Source organism: Aythya ferina (genome assembly GCF_964211825.1).
Source record: "Aythya ferina genome assembly, chromosome: 14".
Lineage (NCBI taxonomy): Eukaryota > Metazoa > Chordata > Aves > Anseriformes > Anatidae > Aythya > Aythya ferina.
The window spans coordinates 14,869,144-14,889,270 of NC_140312.1; the positions used below are offsets into that span (position 1 = coordinate 14,869,144).

Sequence of the window (20,127 nt, forward strand, 5' to 3'; positions counted from 1 at the left end):
ATAAAATGTGACTCAGAAGAAGAAAAAAAATACTCCAATATTAAAAAAAATAATAATACTTTTAAAGAAGGCTTCTTTTATCTAGGAAAATCTGACTATAAATTTGTGTTGTTACGCTGGAGAAGTATACCTGTTTTAGTTCTAAGTTTGCTGAATACTGCTTATTTTAAAATATGCATGGTTGAATATGAGGAAAAAAGGCTAGCTGTTTGTCTTGTCCCTGGTGGTTATCACTAGATTGATTTACTCAATCTGTACAGGGGGAAAAAAAAAAAGGCAAAACAACTGAAAGTGTTTTTTTTTTTGTTGTTGTTTGTTTGTTTGTTTGTTTTTTGGGGGGTGGGGGAAGGGGGTAGGTTCCTGGTCAAGGCAAATCCAAGAGTCAAGACAACATATGATATAGTGCACCAATATCAGCAGGTGCTGTTTTGAAGAAAAAGAAGACACCTAACCAGTCCTCTGAAATGACAGAAAGATTTTATATTGGGAAATGAGGAGTTAGACTCAGTTGTTATGACTGTCAGAAAAAATGGCTGATAGTGTAGTGAGACTTAGCCTTAAGCACAGAACTAATCTTGCAAGAAGGATTGATTTATGAATTCCTTTATCTTCACTTTGATTCAATTTTGATTTAAGTAGAATTTGTCTTAGAAGCAAACACTATTTTATTTGGATATTTAGTCTATCAAGATACAAGTTTAAGTGTGAAATTCTTTTGTATTTTGGGTGTGCTCACTCCAAAGAAAAGCAGACAGCTCAAGGTCTGCTTACAATGGTTTTTCCTGTTGCGGAAAAAATACCGGTTACTTATTAATTTGGAATCTAGAGCATAAATTAGCACACATTGAAACAGTGCAGGAGGTAATACTTGGTTAAGTGACTACATGAGGAAAATGTGTTGTCGCATAGCATGTGTGTCATAAAATTGAAAGTTCAAGTAAAGACAGAAGACACAAATTGGCAAGTTCTGATTAACATAGGAAACAGGTCAGTGTGATTAACGCTTTTTCAAACAGTGATAATACTTCACTGGTTATCTTCTGATAACCAGCATTTCCAAAAAAATGAGGTGAAGAGCTGCCTAATGCTGCGTTTGGCAGGGAGCTGTTCTAAAACTTGGCAAATCTTCCAGTCATTTGGGTGACACCACGCCTCCACTAACCAAAGCTGGTAGTTCTGTGCTCAGGCTCTACAGCAGCTTCTGCAGCAGGCTAGACTCAAGCAGGCTTAGTACAACTCCAGAGCCCAATTTTAATTTTTAGGGCAGAGTGCTGCATTTCAGCTGTGTTGTACAGATTGGGTCTTGAATTTTAGCCTCTTAAAAGATTGTAGTCTTGAGGAATAAGTAGATGATGAGCAGATCATATACTTATCATCAGATCATAATGGAAGCATGAGTTTGTACAATTTGAACAGCTGATAGATGGTGCACTGATGGAGATAATTTCTCCTAACAGAATTTGGATGTTGATTACTGTGTCTGAATGTTGTGTTTGTTTTTTTCCCCCTCCAGTGATCTAGAAAAAAATAATATCACAAGAATCACAAAGATGGACTTCGCAGGGCTGAAGAATCTCCGTGTCTTGTGAGTATAACAGAAAACTTAACTTTCTTGAAAAGACTATTTTGGGTTGCTAGTACTAAGGATGATCATATGTTAGTAATTTCTGTACATTATTCAGTTAGTGGTATTTTAAACCAGGCAACTGGAACAGTTTGTGATGTGAAAAAAAAATTTAGTTCCATGTTGAAGTCCAAATGCCATTTCAGAGCTGTTTAATTGTGTTTCTTACTAGCTTTTAACAAGTACTGTGAAGTGGACTAAAATTCTTACCACTTATGTATGAATAAATTGTATTGGAACACCAGCAAGTAGGACTTGCAGATTTTGTTGACTTTAATAGTGCTTTCGCAGAAGATTAAGCATAAAATATTTGATAGCTGTAAAAGTTGTACATGAGGAAACCCATGAATTCTTTTAGTCCAGTATGAAGTAACAAATGCAAAAAAACTAGGTAGTCCTGTCTCTTGTTCTAGAATTATCATTCAAGAGCTCAAGTGTGCTTCTAAATAGGCCTTGAAAATCAAAAGGCAAAAACATGAATCTACATATTGCCCCTTACCTAGTAGTGACTACATTCTGTGCAGTTGTTATCTAGTGCACTGGAAGTATTTTACTAAACTGTTGCAAATTCCAGGTTGTAGTAATCAAGGCAAAAACCTAATCTTGAGTTAGTTCCAGCACTGTGAGTCAGGTTGGTTTTATTGTTCTATTGACCCCTTTACTGAAATAGCTATCAGAAGATCAAGACACAAATCTGTCTGCACTCCCTGAAAATTTCTATTTATGTTTCTTGAGATTGCCTTCTGCAGCTAGTATTTTCCTTTAAGTATCTTTTTGTAAAATAAGTCCTTAAAACTGTAATGATGAATTGTTACATTAATTTAGTGAAAATTCAATTAATAAATTCCCTGAATCCTGTCAGGGATAAGACAAGTCTTTTCTGCTGCTACCTAAGCACTTTTGAACCAAGAAAGCATTTCTAACCTTTTATTCTAATCTTCTGGTCTTGCATCATTCTAATCTATTGGAAGATTCCTCTTTTTCATAACATTTCCCTCACCTCTATCAGTGGAATCATATAGATTTCTTTGGCTCCAATCCCAGCTGCCAATACCATTTTAGAAGTCTGTATTATAATTCTGTTTAGAAGTACTATCATTATTGTCGGTAGTTGGTTTGGTAGTGTTTTTTTCTACTGTCTTTACTGTCAGCCATTGTCTAATGTCACTGCAGTCATTTACCCTGGATGTCCTTAACAAGAAGCGAAATATGCAACTTCAGTTATTTGAATTTTTTGCTCTGTGCTCATTTCAGATTTATGTAGCATGTTCAACCATTATGAATGGTGTCCGGTGTTTGCCACACAGGTCATTAGGAATAAAAGCAGAACTTGCCTATAAGAAAATCTGTATTTGTATTGTTTTTGTCTTGTGATATATGAAGACTACCTGAAACCTAAGATGTGCCGTTTCAGCATTTGTTTGCAGAAATATTTTTGATCATTGTCAATGTATTTTCCTTTTCCATGTTCCCGTTGTATCTGGAACATGTATGTGGGTGTTTTTTGTTTTGTTTTGTTTGTTTGTTTTTCTCCTTGCAGTTTGTGCAGCTTAACATCTGGTCTCTGTAAATCCTTCAGATTTTTAATAATTTTTCTGAACTTTCTCTATGGTCCCCTAGTAACTCTGGCTATTCTACATTACTCACCCCTCCTTTTTCCCCTCCCTATTTTCCCCCCATATGTGATGGGGGGGTAGTGGGAAGAGCAGAAATGTGTGACCTGTCCCAGAGCTTCCAAACAGGTGGTCTGGTCTTGTCTTCAGACATCACAGTGAGGAGAACTATTTATATGATGAATGAACTAGATGCTGGCACAGTGGTCCAACTGAAAAAAGCTTCCCATCTCAAACTGACAACATAAATGCAAAGTACTCCATTGCATACTTTGTTCTTTCATACCTTATAACTGCATATTTTTCCCTCTCTTACTTTGAGGAACACAGTATGTTTGCATGTTTTTTCATTTTTATTTTTTGGTTTTCGTAGTTGTAGATTCTTGCTGTCTGTCCTCACAACTGCAATCCAGTTGAATGACTCTGAGAATCCTCATAGGATTGGATGCAGAGGAGTGGCTGCTGGAGAGGAGTGCTTTTTCACTAGTCATCACTCAAACCAGACTTATTGTATATTGTTATTTATGTGTTTTTAGCTAAAACCACCTAAAAGTGGTCACTGCACCGAGCCTGTCTGAATTTAAGAAGAGATTGGACTGTGAACTTAGGCACATGGTCTGAACTTTTGGGTAGACCTGTGCGGTGTCAAGAGTTGGACTTGATGATCCTTAAGGGTCCCTTCCAACTCAGGATATTCTATGATTCTATGAAAATATTCAGAAGGCTAAGAGATTTAGTCCATTCTGTTATCTGAGTGCTCTCACAGAAGTAGAGAATGGGTGTGTGCTGGAAGGCAGCACTGAGAGAGAAAAAAGATGGCTTAAATGGAAATATTGGTGTATCTGTGCCCTTTTACTTACGAAGAGCACTTCTGCTGTGTGAATGAGTAGTCATTTCCTCCACAGTGTAAATCAAAGAGAAGTCAGTCGCCATTGTTTATTACTTATCCTTGCCTCAGCCTTAGAGGGTGAAGAAAAGCAGATTTCCACACAGTGGGAGCCTGGGAGCTTTCTGTTACATTATTACACCTGTTGTACAATGGGACTGTATACAGCTGTCACACGTAGCTGGTACGGCTGTATTTCTGGTGAGGCTGAACTGCTTTGGTTTGTTTACAAGTGGTTTACTCTAAAGCAGACCTGAAGTCTTGGCAGAACATAAAGACTGGACAAAAAATATTTACGTTGATTTTTCTGCTATTGACTACCTACAGGTAGTCAGTCATTTCTCCTCAATTACAAAAGCCAAGAGTAGGGGACTGAGGATGTAACAATCAGTCCCTAAACCAACATCTTTCTGAGCATTGTGGTTACAAAAGTTTTTGAACAAAATGCGTATCAAATCTGGGAGTCAGGAGGCGATTTTTAATTAGCTTGCTGTTAGTGACCAAAAGAGTGCTTTTCGGTCTAGAATTTTCACAATCTCTAATTAAAAGTTTTACTATTGCATCCATGAAAACCACCTTTATAACATATGTGTGAAGTGAGAAAACTTTTATTCTTTTGTCTTAAAATTTACTTGTGTTTCTGGAATTGCAGACACTTGGAAGAAAATCAGATCAGTGTGATAGAACGTGGAGCATTTCAAGATTTAAAGCAACTCGAGCGACTGTAAGTATCTCAATTTAAATACTTAAACAAAAATGCCATGTTTTTCTACCTCGCTTTAAATGATTATTATATTTAATGATGAAAAACTGGACTTGCTTAAAAAAAAAAAAGTCAAAAGCAAAAAAAAAAAAAAGAAAAAAAAAAAAAAAGAAAAAGGGAGGGGGTACTTACCTGAATTTGAAAATGCTCTTAAACACAGTTGGCTTTATATTGAATCATAGCTCATGCTTGAAATAAAATGTGCAACTGCTCACCAAGAAAACAGAACCATCATTGATACTAGAATGTTATTTTAATAGCGTTGTTAAGATTATTTGAGCGACTTTTATAACTGATATATAGGTGAAGAAAAGTTTGTTCATAATAATGATTATTTGTACAGTTAATTAAAATATAAAAATCATCACGAATGAAAGTTACAATTGTCCTCAAGGTTTAAGAACCAGAGTATTTGTAGAATTGACTTTGAACTTAATTTTTTTATTATCTTGATTTAATTTCAAGTTGCACAATGCCACTGATACCAGTAGGTTCCAGGATATCATACTAGACTGAGAAAATTAGAGTGTAGATATCTTCTACTTTTGATAGCAATCAAAAGTAAACACTAGTGAATATAAAAGCTCTCTTAATGCAAAATCCAACTCATAGAAAACTACTAGTCTTGTAAGAGTGCAATCATTAATATCAGTAATATCAGCAAAAGTAATGCTATATCAAATTGCTACTCTTTGTCGGAGTATAATGTTCAGCATTGTCATGAAGCTAGGTTAATTTTGCCAGCTTATAGTGAGAGCTGAACAATGTTTCTGTAATGCTGAAATACTTTGGGGAATTACTCTTTGTTAGGTGACTAGAAAGAAATCACATGCTGGTTTGGAATGCTTTTTTGTTAAAACAGAGTACCAGATTTGTTTTTATGCTTGATTATCTGCAAGGCATTTATTGTAGAACTTGGCATTTTTAAACTTTTTTTTTTTTTTTTTTTTCCCAAAGTAGCTTTTAAGAGTGAAGTTCCCATTAACAATTGTGCAAGACAACTTTGGGGTATGGAGCATATGTTATACTAAAACTGTTTCAGATGATCTCAAGATTAAACTTGCATTTAAGTTGTTAATCAACTAGTGTTCTGATCTTTTAAAATGGTTTAAAATGGTAAATGGCTTTTAAAATGGTAAAGATCATTTTTAAAATATCTTTAAAATTCAGGATTCTTTTTTTTTTTTTTTTTTCTTAAATTAAAAAGCTCACTTTATACAACAAGGGGGCTGAGTTTTAAATTCTGATTATAAGTTACTCATCCAGTTTCTGATACCTATATTCCATTTAGAAAGCACTTTCAGGTCTAGAGTTATGCCATGGCTGACTTATTTCACAGTTCTTGGGAACAATAAAACAAAACTCATGTTGTAGAGCTTAGGGATATGGTTTAGTGGAGGGCTGTTAGCGTTAGGTTGGAGGTTGGACTCGATGATCTTGAGGTCTCTTCCAACCTAGAAAATTCTGTGATTCTGTGATTCTGTAGTTTTCCCAAATTAAGCATTTTGTGATGCTGTAGAAAACATTTTTTTTAATTTTTTTTTTCAGATTTAGGTCATCTTAGATAAAGATAGATTTAGTGAAACTAACAAATGTGTTTTGAAAAATATCTGTGAGACAAACTAGCTATCTGTAACCAGAAATTATGAACACTCAAGACTTCTCTTAATGTGTTGCTTTTCTGTAGAGCCTTCTCTGTTAGCAAATGAGCATAATGTATCTTGTGAAACCAGAAGTTAGGAAATATGACACCTTTAATAGCATCTGCTCAAGTATGTGATGTTTGAAAGTCTCTCTCTCTCTCTCTTTTTTTTTTCCTCTTTTTTTCCTGTGCAAACTCTTAACTTGGCCAGTTAAACATACTGCATTTCTGCTTCTCTTTTTGGATTGCCTGTCATTAAAATATTTCCTAAATGAATGTTGTATGAAAGGGAGGGCTGGAAACATACAACTTTTTGGTATTTTAGCTTAAATCATTTTTAGGACATAACTATAAATCTGTTTTTTTCTTTCTTTCCTTTTTTTTTTTTTTTTTTTTTTTTGCTATGAGTCAGTAGGCTTTGGAGAATGAACTGTGGAAAGTTTGGCATAACTTATAACAGCTAAATTGCAACATTTTAGGTAATATTAAAGCTATTTTATTAAGTATTGTCAAACATTACAAAACATTAATGAAGAAAGTATGATGGTTGAATAAAAAACTGGCATTTTTCCATTTAATTTCTTTCAAATAACAAATAAAAATTGCATATATTGCTTCAATTTTGGAATAACATTCGTTTTTGATCTGTTGAAGTGGATGCAAAAGTAATCACTAAGTTTTTTTTTAAAACAAAGCAGCTGTATTGGGCCAGACTTTAAAAAACAGGAGTAATTTCTCTTTTTGGCACACACACATATATATATATATATATATATATATATATATATATATATATATATATACACACACGTATATGTATATATTACTTTTATTCAAAATAACAGTGAAAGTATATTATTATTCCACTCCCACACAGTAATCCTTCAAAGGGCATGGACCATAACCTTATGTAAATACTATTTTAGCTTACTGTAGTCTCACTTGTGTGGACGTCAAAACAAACTCATCAATATTATCTAAGTGAATTAGCAGAATTTTCATTGTGAAATGTGTTTTTTGGTACTGTCCTGCATAACAGTAAGTAAATTTTGTATAAAATGTCTCTACAGCTGTTTGCTATTGCTCCCAAAAACACCATAATGATGTCTCTCCAGTTATTGGGATTTTACTGTTTACAACTGTTTTTTAAATTATTTTTTATTTTTGTTTCTTTATGGGACATTAATGCTTACAATACCAATGGAGCATCTTAAAGACGTTATTTAAATAGAAGTCAAGGTATTGTCAAAAGCTTAATAAAGTCTGTCAATATCAGTTGAAGGAAGCACATAATGCAGGGTATGACAAAAGGACGGAAAATGCGAAATTGAGAAATAAAGTGATGAGTAGAAGGTGTGCCACTTCATTCTTTGACATGTTTTTTCTTAGCTTTACTAGATAAAGCTGAGTAATACATGGGATTTTAACCATTTCTTTTCTTATAATAATTGTTTTATTTATTTATTTATTTATTTTGTCTGTGTGTATGTTTTTCGGTTTAGTCCTCAAATTCAGGGTTCTTGCGAATATCCAATGGTATCAATGCAGTGGGAAACCAGGAATGCTTTATTCAAAGAAGTGTCTATGATTTTACTCCAAAACCCACAGATAAGTAGTGAAGTAGCTGACCACAAAAAGTTGATCAGTTGGGATGAAATATTAATGTTTAATTGGTCCATACAGCTTCTACTACCTTCTACTTGATGTGCTGTTGTCAAATGTCAAGCTGTTCTTCTGCAGCGTAATGCCGATGCAGAGAAACTCTAAAGCTTGTAGATCCTATGTGCCAATGTAAGCCTGCATGTCTGAGGTGCTAGAATGATTTCAGGATGCCTCCTCCCAGACTTGTTAGTTGCTTTTCTAGCTATCAGCTTTTCTTTGGCTCCAAAGTGCTACTTTACAAGAAATACTACTAACTAATATTGACTGATATACTTTGCATATGTTCAATAAGCATTTAAATGATGGAGATAAGTTGTTCAAAATTGGAAGTGCCAGCTGTAGATCTTGAGTGTGCCTTCCTTGCCAGTAGACAGTTTTAGAGCAACACCTGTGTCTGTTGTTGTAGGGAAGGTTTCAGGAATTAATTCTTTTTTCTAGTTCCATTCTGCATTTCTGTTCTAAAAGTTAACTGTTAAAGTTCTGACTTGAATTTTTCTTTCTGTTTTTGTGTTTTGAAGTAGTGAGCGTGTGTCTATACACACATGGACAGTGCATTATACACAAATTTATATTGAATTTTGACAATTCAGCTCTATGCTTTGCTGTTAACATGATGTAGGATTTCAAGATAAAATTATTACAAAATTTCGTATACAAAGAAGATCAAGAGTAAAGATGCATACTAGTGGACTGAAAAGATGAACTGAAATTTCTTCCAGAGCCAGATGTCGCACATTTATGTGAAAAATGAGGCAGGATATAAGACACCAGCTGATTCTGACTTTTCCACGTCCAACTGCCAGAAATTGTCATGTAGCTGTATTATCTTCAAAAGGCTGGACTTTGGCTGGTGGCTGGTTCTTTCTAGTCAAATTAGCGTCTTTAGCTAGCATAAAGGCTTTCAACATCTGAAAACACTCAAAATGTGTTTTTGTTGTCTAAAGAAGGGTGGGGCGTGTGTGTGGGGGGAGAGAATGTATAAGCGTGGCCAAATCAAATATCTTTTCAAAGTTGAGAAAAATAATTAGTTTTTCTTTTCTTAAATCCAAAAGTTTAACCCTAGCATATACATGTATGGTTTTGGTTTTCTATGCGTTAAGACAGAGGTCCAAATAGAAATTGGCAGACCCTTAACTGTAGAGATGCTACTGTGCTTTGGATCTTTGTAAGCTGCTTCCTAAATGCTTGATTAAGGTATTAAAGTATATTTATTTGGCATAGTGTACTGTAAAATCTGCATTAGTACCAAGGATGCTAAGGAGAAGAAATTATGACATGCTTCACAATCTGGATTTCATAAATTGAGATTGAGCAGGCTTTAAATAAATCATGTAATACAAAAAGCATCTTCCATAATTAACAGGCTAAGTGGAAGGATTGCTAAGTGCTTCAGAGTAGTGGGCAAAACAATAAAAGCATTGGACAGTTCTCCGCTGTTGTAAACAAAAGCTTATTGAGAATCTTTGGCAGCGTGGACAAATCCATAGTGTTTATACAGGGTTTGCAGTGTGTGCAGTTTAGAGGTATTTCTGGAACTGCGTGTGCTACACTTATTTCATTTATGAAGCCATATGGATTTGCAAATATGGAAGACAGTTTGAATGTAACCTTTCAGAATGAAGCTTTGTTGTTTAATGTCTCCGTTTTCGTATGGCATTATGGATAATATCTAGTTTGAGATCAGTGATCATAAAATGCTCATTTTGAAATGCAGGAGAATAAAGACACTCAAATAAACTTAGCACTGCAGTATGGTATTTCGTCAATTTTATTACTTGCATACTTCCCTCTTCCTTCTCAAACTGCTGTGCCTAAGTTGGAGTAGTACCTGGCTCACTAGCGAACTCCTCAGGAGCTTGTGGTGCTTCAGGAGCGAGCCCTTCTGTCTATATCCTGCTCCCAGGACAGCCCTTCATCTGGGCCTTTCCCCTCAGGGGTGGGTGTGAATGGTAAATTGAGGCTAGTAGAGCCATCTGGAACTTAAGGTCTTTGTATTTGGGAGGAATGGATTTTTGTTCTTGTCATGCATATATAATGCCTAAGATGGTAGCTTCCCCCTGTTTTGTGAGGGAGTGCATGCAGCAAATGTCAAAACCTGATCTAATCTGTCACACTGGGCAGAACTGCTGCTGCAACAACGCATCATCAGTTGGGTGAAATGAAACTATATTGTTTAATCCCAGGCCACAGGCTGTGTATCAGTAAAGTAATCTTTAGTAAATGGCAGAAATCAGTTTCTGAGACCAGTTGCAAGCTTAACCACTGCTTGATGGAGCCAGCGAAGAATACAAAAATGAAATTCAGTTTCTGTTATCTTCAAATATGTTCCTGTTCTCCTGAAGAATATCTAGTACTTAAGTTTTGTGTTGCCTGCATTTAGGAGCTAGTAATGTGTAGCTCCTTGGCTGCATTGGCTCCTGACTGCAGGTTCAAGAAATAGTTTTTGATGTTTGATCATGATTTGGTCCATGCGCTTTGAAAAAAAAAAATAATTCTGGTTTGGGAAAGGAAAAAAAGGAATCTTGTAACTGACATCTGAAAAAGCAATCACTTTTACCTCATGTTTTCAAGAGAAGTCTGTAACTGCCTTTTAAAAGAGTGTCATTCTGACAGTTGACACTGTGAACAGTCCAAAGTGATTAGATAGAATGCTTGGGGTACCAGTATCTGAGAGGATGTTGTTGGTCATATTCTTGGATGCCCTTGGCACAGCCATCGAGGCTGCATGCAAGTTCATCAGCGATGTGCTATCTCTTCGTGTGGCACCATGAAGTTCTTTGAGCAACTGCAGGTGAGGTGCCTTGGTTTTCTTTTCTGAGCTTGGATTACTACAGGTTTTACTTGTCTTTGTCATTATCTCTCTCTCATTATTCCACCATACTTATTGCACCACACAGTGCTGGTCTGTATGCTACAATCTCCTACCTTGTGCCATCTTTTCTTGTAGTGAAAAAAGAATGATCTGCTTTTCCTCAATCAGTTTGACTTACAGTTCCTCAAAGCTCTTCTGCATCTTTTGTGTGTAGCTAAATCGCATTCGATCTTCAGCAATACTTTTCCTTTCTTCTAAGGGGAAAGAGTTGTTTCTGTGTGCTTGTGGGATGAGTAACACCCTCAGTTTAAACTAGGGATGATTATGACTCATTCTTGGAGCTAATGGTCACTTCTCTAAATGTAATATTGGAGCCTCCATGGAATTTTTCTATATCTACGGGTAGATTTCATCAGTTCCCTAAACCACAGGTATCATTTCCAGCCAGACAAAACTTTCTGGAACTGGCTCGACTAATTTGACTGGCTGAACTAGGAGCCAAGTCCTCGAGTCCTCCCTTCCCTCTTAAACTTGCATCAGTTTACCACTCATACTGTTTACAGTGCAGGTTGTTTTTACGAGTACTTTCAAGAGGAACTTGGTTAGCAGAATTGCTGAGACCCAGTCATATATGTCCATCGCATTTATATAGTCTTCCTGAAAACTGCTTCATGGGCAGTTTTAATCAAGTGCCCACACTGAGGAATTGTAGAAGGACCTTATGAGGTTGACTGACTGTGAAATGATATAGTAGATGTAATTCAGGGTTGAAGAACAAGGAACTGGAGGGAGAAAAAACCAAAACAAACAAAACAAAACAAACAAAAAAACATCCTGAAATGTTGAAGCTTGTGAAAGAATAAAATGGAAGTTCACAGATGGTCATCAGAAGGCTGGCTAGGTTTGTGCAACAGAGATCCATTGAGGTGTCCTACATATGCAAAACCTCTATCAGCTAACTGTAGATGAAAAAAGATTGAAAAGCAAAGCTGTTGGGGGATTAGTATAATAGACAACCTCTGTTTATGCCTCTGCATGCATCTACATATTACCACTGCTGGAAACGGGATACAAATCTGGATGGACTATGTCTGACTCAGGCAAGCTGTTCCATTACTGTGTGCTTTCTGATTTTCATCTATTGCAAAAAACTGAACTGGTCATAATCTTTTCCAAATTTAATTTGCTTCTACTCAACTAGCTGCCTACAACTGAGATATTAAGGATGTTCAGTTCTTTCAGTGGTGAGATAGTCCAGAAAGTTCTACTGTTTTTTCATGTCTAGCACAGGGATATTTATCAGCTGCCCCTCATCCCCACCAATAAGTTCGTACTGGATATCTGACCTTAAAGGAATGCTGTAAAGTCACAAGTAAGGAAATCCTGTTTCCTATAAGACTTGCTTAACAAAAACATGGACAGAATTGGTAGTTTCCCGATAAAAGTGTTAGTAGAGGATAAAAATAACAGGTATAAATTTTGTTAATGAGATGACAGGAACTGACTTTCAAGATTTAAGTGGTGAAATACTTAACTGTGTAATTCAGCCTTCACTTACACTTAACATCACAGAAGACAAAAACTTGGTATGGTAGTTATCAATAAATCTATGGAGTGTGTGTATAAATAAAAAAGCAAAATAGGTAGATATTGACAGCTGAAGTGTGATTTGTACACTTCAGTAAATATTTTTTGGGGGGAAATATAAGTACTGTTTTTTTATCAGATGACATCTTGGCTCATGTTGATAACATACCTTTATTAATTCTTGGGATGAAAGAAGGAAATTCATTACTTCTGTATTGCTTTTGATTCAGCTTTATGTGCTAGTCTTGGCTCAAATAGACAAAATAAATGTTCCCAAGGTATGGCCCACATACTTGATTTATCTGTCAATGCTGTATGCTGGGTACCCTGGAAGATTTCACTGTGATGTATTCTTCTTACAGTACTCAAGTGATAATTCAGAGAAATGCTAGTCATTTGTGTAAATGAAATACCAGATATGGTCAGGAAAGTTATTATTTTATTTATTTACATTATTTTTATTTTTTAAAAGAACTTTCTCTTTTCTGTTCCCACAATTCAAATATACAGTCAATATTAAAATTATGGTGGGGGCAGGGGAATTTGCAACTGTTAGTCCAAAAGTTGTTCTTGTAGGAAAGGAATGTTATAAGATCTCCAGTACATACATTTCCATATACAGTCAAGTTTCTCACAACAGTTAAATGCTACATAAAATACTTAAGTACAGCCTATTTAATGCAGATACTCAGTTCATATAGTAATAATGTAACATAAACTATTATTTATATTAAGTTTGCAAGCACTTTATTTTGACTAGAGTAGAATGATACTGTCCAGAAATGATAAATAACTTATAATTTGTAACCTGAATAGTAAATACACATCCCAAAATTAAAAGTATGTAGAGCTTTTTGAAACATCTTAAAAATTTGGAAGTCCAAAACACAATTTCCTTGTTTATGATGACTTCTCATGATTTCCTTTTGAATTTTGATGACTTGATATTTAGCACAACTTCTAGTTTTAGTCTTTCCTTGAGAATCTTCAGCTGTTAATCATGTTTTGAGTCCAGCTGTGCATGGTGTTGGTTACTATGGTCCTATTCCATTAAAGCTTTCTGATAACCAGTAGTTAGCCCCTCTAAATGCCAGTGCCATTCCTTGCAATTCTAAAAAGATATCTGGTCCCAAGTGCAAGACAGGACAATGCACGTTCAAACACATTCATTTGTGTAGCAGCAATGGAGACATAAATTTGTCCAATAGCTGAAGTTTCATAAAAACTCCTTAATTTTCTTCATATGTACTGTAGAGATGAAGTATTGCTAAAACTTAGAAACTGAAGGAATCAAACTGTATTTCCAAAAGGCAAAATAGAAGGCATTTTTGGGGTAAGCTAGTAAAATCCTAGATATACATAAGGTTCAAGGATAGAACTTGATATTACATAATTGTACAACATAGTGAGCACACTATACCTGCACTTTTGTCATGTCTTTTTTTTTTTACAGTGACACGATGTAAGCACAGATCTCTAGTGTAGGAAGACTGTGCTGGGGGGGGGGGGGGGGGGGGGGGGGAACAAACAAACAAACAAACAAAAAAACCAACAAACAAACAACAACAACAAAACTAAGTATGAAGTAACCTGTAGAAGCCAAACCTGGTAATTCTGATATGTATCCAGTCTCCATCTTGCTTATACAGAAGGTCAGTGTCCTGCTCAGTGTCTTAATACAGCTGGCAGCATTTGTATTTCAAAGTATTTAAGTAGTTTAAACCACATTCTGAAAAGGTCAGATAATTTTAGAAATGTCACTGGGAAAGCATAAGAAAGTGTAAGAAAGGTTTTAGCATGAAAAAAATCTTTGTCTGGAGCTTTTTTGGAGGCACACTTGAAAAACCACAGTATTTCTTAGCCACATAAAGTACTCTGACCCTGGTGTTACCTAAGGGATAAGGGGCTTCTGCAATTTGGATCTTGATGCTTGTAATATTTTTCTAATTTTAAAGCATATAACTTATATTTGTTTTTCTTGGTATTAGTCAAGCGTAATTTCAACCGTTGGTATTTGTAGTTGTCTGTACACAAATGAACTATGTTTGACATGCATACAGGTTATATGTTTGGAAGTAATTTAGATTTCTCATGGTCATTTGAGAGAAGTAAAAATTGCCCTGCCCTTTCCTACTACCCTATCAAAAATATGACAAGATGTTACTTTGCTACAAGATCCTGTGATTGCTGTGCTTAAAGTTCTGGGACTGAAAAAATAGTTGCAGATTAATTGAGGAAAGAAGTCCAGCAAAATCTTGGCAAAACTTGCTCCTATCTATCCATCAATGGTAGGTTTAGTGATGTGTGTTTCCTTGAACATCAGAAAACCATCTTTTTGCTGTTGGTATCTTTTAAATAATATAGTAGGTTTCACTTTCCTACCCTGGACTATTGGTGGGGACTATTCACTGAATAAAATACATTTCTTTGAACCGATAAATCTTACAAGAAACCACTTATTCTTTGAAGAAATGTAGATTTGCCTCCTTAGCAGTTTTCTCTTTTAATTGGGTATATACATTTGGGAAAACGATTGTGCCCAATAACTACATATTGTAGGGTCTTAGAGGGCACTAATATCCTCAAATTTCAGTGTTGTATGTCTGTCTGTAGCATATAATTGCATAATTACATGCTACTCAACCATTACTGGGCAGGCAAACTTTTTGTTGTTATTGCGGATGTGAGGCTGACTTTTTTTTTTTTTTTTGTAAACATTAAAAAATATATATCTATTTAAGAAAAAATAAAAGATGCCTCTTCTCTGAAGGAAGCTATTAGCAGCTCTGTCAACAGATCTGCACAGGAGGAATCCAAACATAGGAAGAGTGCAAGAGAGGCAAAGGGCAGCTACCAAGAAAGCAGGATGCATGCTTCAGTGAATTGGGCTTGGTTTGAATTAGTACATCTGACCAGGGTTGCAAAACAAAGAGGTTTATTTTAATAATATGATAATAAACGAGCCTGGTTTCATCAAAAACATTTTCATAGTAGGTCACTGACCCATAAGAACACATGGAAAAACAAATTTGGGTCTCATTTATGTATACAGGAGGTTCTGTAACCACAGAATTCTTAAGCTTCTGAAAGCAATGGTTAAAAATGTAATGGAATCATGACGTTTCCACTACAGTGTAACCATAATTTGGTTGGAATAGATGATTAGTGTTTAACATTACATCAGAGGTTTTAAACATTGTTTTCTGTGGCTTGTTTGTTTGATTTTAGCACTTTTTTTTTTAAATTCTTGATGAAGATTTATGAGAGTATTTGCTTAAGGAAAACACTTAGGGATTTAGAAGTCATTTCTCCAGGGACTGTAGGAAATACTTCAAGGTTTGTGTTACTGTAGGGTAAGAACTGCTGCGTCTGTAATAATTTGGATGAACTTTGTTTAGCTTAAATAATTTTAGCAGAAAGGTTTTACTTTTGTGAGCTTCCTCATATTTGAATGATGCTACATCAATGCTACAGGCTAAACTTCCTGCTGTCAAGCACAGTAGACATCAAATAGTCCTGTTTGTGAGTGAAATGCTGATGATGAATTCAAAGTACTTAACACACACACACACACCCTTGGAAAATATATGAATATGTAGGTCTTGCAGCCACTCTGTCATCAAACTTGCTTTTCCTCTGGAACTCATCTGAAGCTGCAGCCTTACATATAGAACAGAACAACTTAGTATTGGTTATAGTTAACTATTGTTATCTTTTATGCTCGTGTTATGTGTTCAGTTTTTTAGAGACAATCTCTTCTCCAGATTTTCCTCTTTATCTATAGTTAGAGGATCACATGGAGAAGAGAAAGTTCTGTGGTTCATGCAGATGTTCTGGATATTACGTATACATTTAATTTTTGTCTTTGATCATTGAGTGGGATAGATGTGATGCAATACATTAGGAATACAAGAGATAAACACAAACTTCTCTAGGTACTGAGGCATGTCAGGAAAACTGACCCCCTACATTTGATAACTTGCTGGGAAAATGAAAGGGGATCAGAGGTAATTATCAGAGAAAGGGGGTGTTCTCAGTTTTTAGATAAGAGCTTTGGTAACGATAGCAGATTTTTGTGGTTGGTTACCCCTTGTGGCTTGGTAGTGCTGAAAATGTCCTTTGAATAAATTGTGATAAGTAATTCCCACAGGCTTGTGATAAAGTAGTCAAAAGCTGGTCTTTGGTTCTCAAATTTATGTCTAGTGTACAGTGTGTTCTTTGTTTCACTTAATTATTTCCTTGTCTTCATTCTGTTAGCTTTGGAAAAAGTATCCTTTGTTAAGCATCCAGTTTGATTTGAAGCAAAAGATGATTCTGTTTGTCTTCCTATTTTAATAGTACTGCTTGGCATATAGCCCCAGGGAGGAAGGAGCAACACATTGCCACAGAAGCATTCTTTACTATATATGGAGAGGCGTGGTGAGCTGTGCTGGTATCGAGTTATTAAAACAGATCAATTAGGAACACTGTTCTATTTCTTCTGGTAAAAATTGCAACAGTAGTTCTACTTGCAAGTTTTGCTAATTATTCACAGCTATTTCTGACTTCTGGAAATGGTTAGTTTGATTAATATAAACTTTTAGGACTTGTCAGCAGGGGCAACACAGCTTGGAGATGTTGATGCTAAAATTTACTTTTTGTTTTCTTCATAGAGTTTCAGCCCTGACCTGGAGAGATTACACTCAGATGTAAGAAATAGATTCACCATGTTTATCTTACTGGCCTCACAGAAATTGGTGGACTGTCTACAGTGGTGGATGTTTAGGGATGTTGCAATAGATTCCTTAGGTTCTTTGGATAAAGGCCAATTATCTTCACATAGGCTGTGGAAGAATAATTAGGAAGTAACTACTCTTTTTTATTTTTTTATTTTTTTCATTCAGTGTTAGAGATTGGAAGACAAAAATTCAAAGGTTCTGTGTGAATTCTTTTTTTTTAATTTAAAATAAGAGAGCATTGGTATTAAACTTAAAACATAGCAGAAACTGAAATACATCTTGCTTCAGGGTATATTGATCAAGTTTTTTTTTGATTTATTTGAATGATAATTAAAATGTGAATTGTTATATGTTAAGGGCTGGGACAGGCAGATATAAACTACCAGCCAGAATGCATGTAGTTGATTGCTTTTATAAATATATGGTAGTGAGTTAAGAGGTTGTGCATAAACTGTTGCCCTTTTTCTGGGTTAAGGGGATTTTCTTGCTGTTGACGTAGTCGTTAGTAAGTGTTCTTTGTTACTTAAGATTCGCTATTCCTTACTTCGGTTCAGTTGGTACTAACACTTCTGTCCCTTTCTGTATGATGTAAATTGTTGACTGAAGTCCTTAATGCACATGTGAAAGGTGTTAGACCTTTTTTGTTTATTCATGTTGGCTTTGTGAAATGTTGAAATTTAAACCTGTTCTTCGTACTTATTTTTGCCTGTGTTACTAGTTTGTTCCCAGTTAGGGGAAGTCTGTATATGATGTTTACACAATGGCTCTATCCTCCATCTTGATAAGAGATTTTTTCATATGCAAAGATCCTGAAGAAAAAGAGAGATTCTTATACTGAGAACTGAAAACTGTTGTGTTGCTATGAGTTTCTATGCTGCTTCTTCATGCGAAGAGAAATGTAGTCTGCTTCCGATAGAGGGTAGATAATCTTTTCCAGTCTAATGAAAAGTTACTAGTAGAGGTTATTACTTCTGACAGCTTTGAAAATGTGAACCAGGACCACCCAGTCTGCTATGTTTGTAATAAGGGATCTCAGACTTGTAACTGTTGTAAACAGTTTTCTTTCAAAAAAATGTTCCTTAGCGGCATACAGTGCTATCTTTCACAGTTTTTGGAAAAGCTTCTGTACTTACATGTCATGTAAATAACATTCATTTATCTCACACCATAACCTTGTAAAATGGTTGCACTGGACTTCCTCATAGCAACCTTATTGAAATTGTGTTATATATCATCTTGCTTTATTTTCTAGTTTAGTAATATAACAAGATGCTGACAGAAAGTGAAGTTGACTTTTTTTTTCCCCTGTTGAAGCTGCATCCTTACTGTTATCCCCTATGAGAAGAACTGATACAAAGCAAGGGAAGAAGTTACATTAATGACCACAGCATATTTCTTGATGATGATAGGATTTTCTGATGAAACCATTGAATGAAATTGGCCATGCTCTGACTTTACTGTTTCCTGAGTCAGTACTGCTTGAAAGAGAAAACTTAGTAACTCCTTAGAGTTCAATAACTCCTGTCTTTCTGTCTGAGTCTGCTGTTATGCATTATTTCATTTTTATTGCTTCTTGGTTACACCCAAGCTTGTGATGTAACCGATTCTCTCTTAAAGTAACTCTCAGAAACTACTTCAACTGCATCATGTTCCCTGAGGCTGTTCTCCAAGGACAATGCCATAGAGCTCTTAATAACAAAGGAGAAAAATTTAGCTTGTTTATTACCAAAATGAGATCCAGATGTTTTGAGTGTGAAATAGAATAAATGATCAAGCTGGGGAGTGAACCCAGTTACTTGGATAATTAATGGGTGTTAAAGGCTGGACTACCAAGACTGCTCCCTTGAAAAAATACCCATTTTAAAAATTCAAAAGCACTGTAATTTTGACTTTCTTTTGAAGAATGAATTGTAGAATAGACAGCATTTTGTGTGTAGATGTTGAATCAAGTTTGAAAGGTGTTGAACTTGTGAGGAAAAGAGTGGAGTACCACTAATTTCATGACAAATGTGCAGTTGTTTGATTTGGCAGTAAAGCCATCAATGTTCGGTAGAAAAGCAGACGTGTAATTCAGAGGCCAGTAGGTATCATATTTTTCCATAGGTTAAAAATAGGTAATTGTTATATTAAAAAAAAAAAAAAAAGTGATCATGCACAAAATATCTAGGCAATTACTGTGTTCAATGAGAAAATAATAAAGCTGACAGTTTATTTCATAGCTTCTGTGTCATCTTCAGTTTCTAAGTAGAACGTATTCAGTAATATCCAAAACAATGGTATTAGTAAAAATAATTCTGCAAGATATTTTGATTGGAAAACAAAGGTATGTATAAGACCTTTATACTATGAGATCTTCTAGGAGAGGGAAACCATAGCCATGTAAGCTTGGTGATTCCTGCTCATATTTTGAGTATTTGCAGTTTGTGTAAAGCATGTTTTACTGATAATATTCTCAATCTTCACAGAATTTCGGTAGCTTAATGAGAAATAAAATTGCCACGGAAAATTGTACAATCTCCTAAATTTGAGTAATACTTGTCTCTTTAACGTCAGGCTTCCATGCAAACAGTATTCTCCATGGGAAGGATGTGAGTGTCTATTGGGTGCTATGGAGAGAGCATGGAGGAAATTTCTCATGTAGATAGTGTACCTCATGAAGGGCGTACCTTCACTGTATGTTTGCAGAAAAGGCTTTGCTTTTTACTCAGTTCACAGCAGAATAATTTTACTCTGAGCATGAAGCTGATAGTGCTCCTTCCCAAACTACTGAATACAGTTGTTTGCAGTATGATCTGACTGACGCTGCTCAGACCTACATGA

At 35.4% G+C, this 20,127-nt stretch overlaps 1 protein-coding gene across 2 annotated transcripts in view; it reads left to right on the top strand.

Annotated features, from left to right (window-relative positions):
• SLIT3 (slit guidance ligand 3) overlaps positions 1-20,127 on the top strand; it is a 515,559-nt gene that overhangs the window by 26,763 nt on the left and 468,669 nt on the right. For both annotated transcript variants that reach the window (XM_084535767.1, XM_084535765.1), the window contains exons 3-4: positions 1,514-1,585; positions 4,776-4,847. In XM_084535767.1, coding sequence (XP_084391893.1) covers positions 1,514-1,585; positions 4,776-4,847 — 144 coding nt within the window. The remainder of the gene's footprint in view (positions 1-1,513; positions 1,586-4,775; positions 4,848-20,127) is intronic.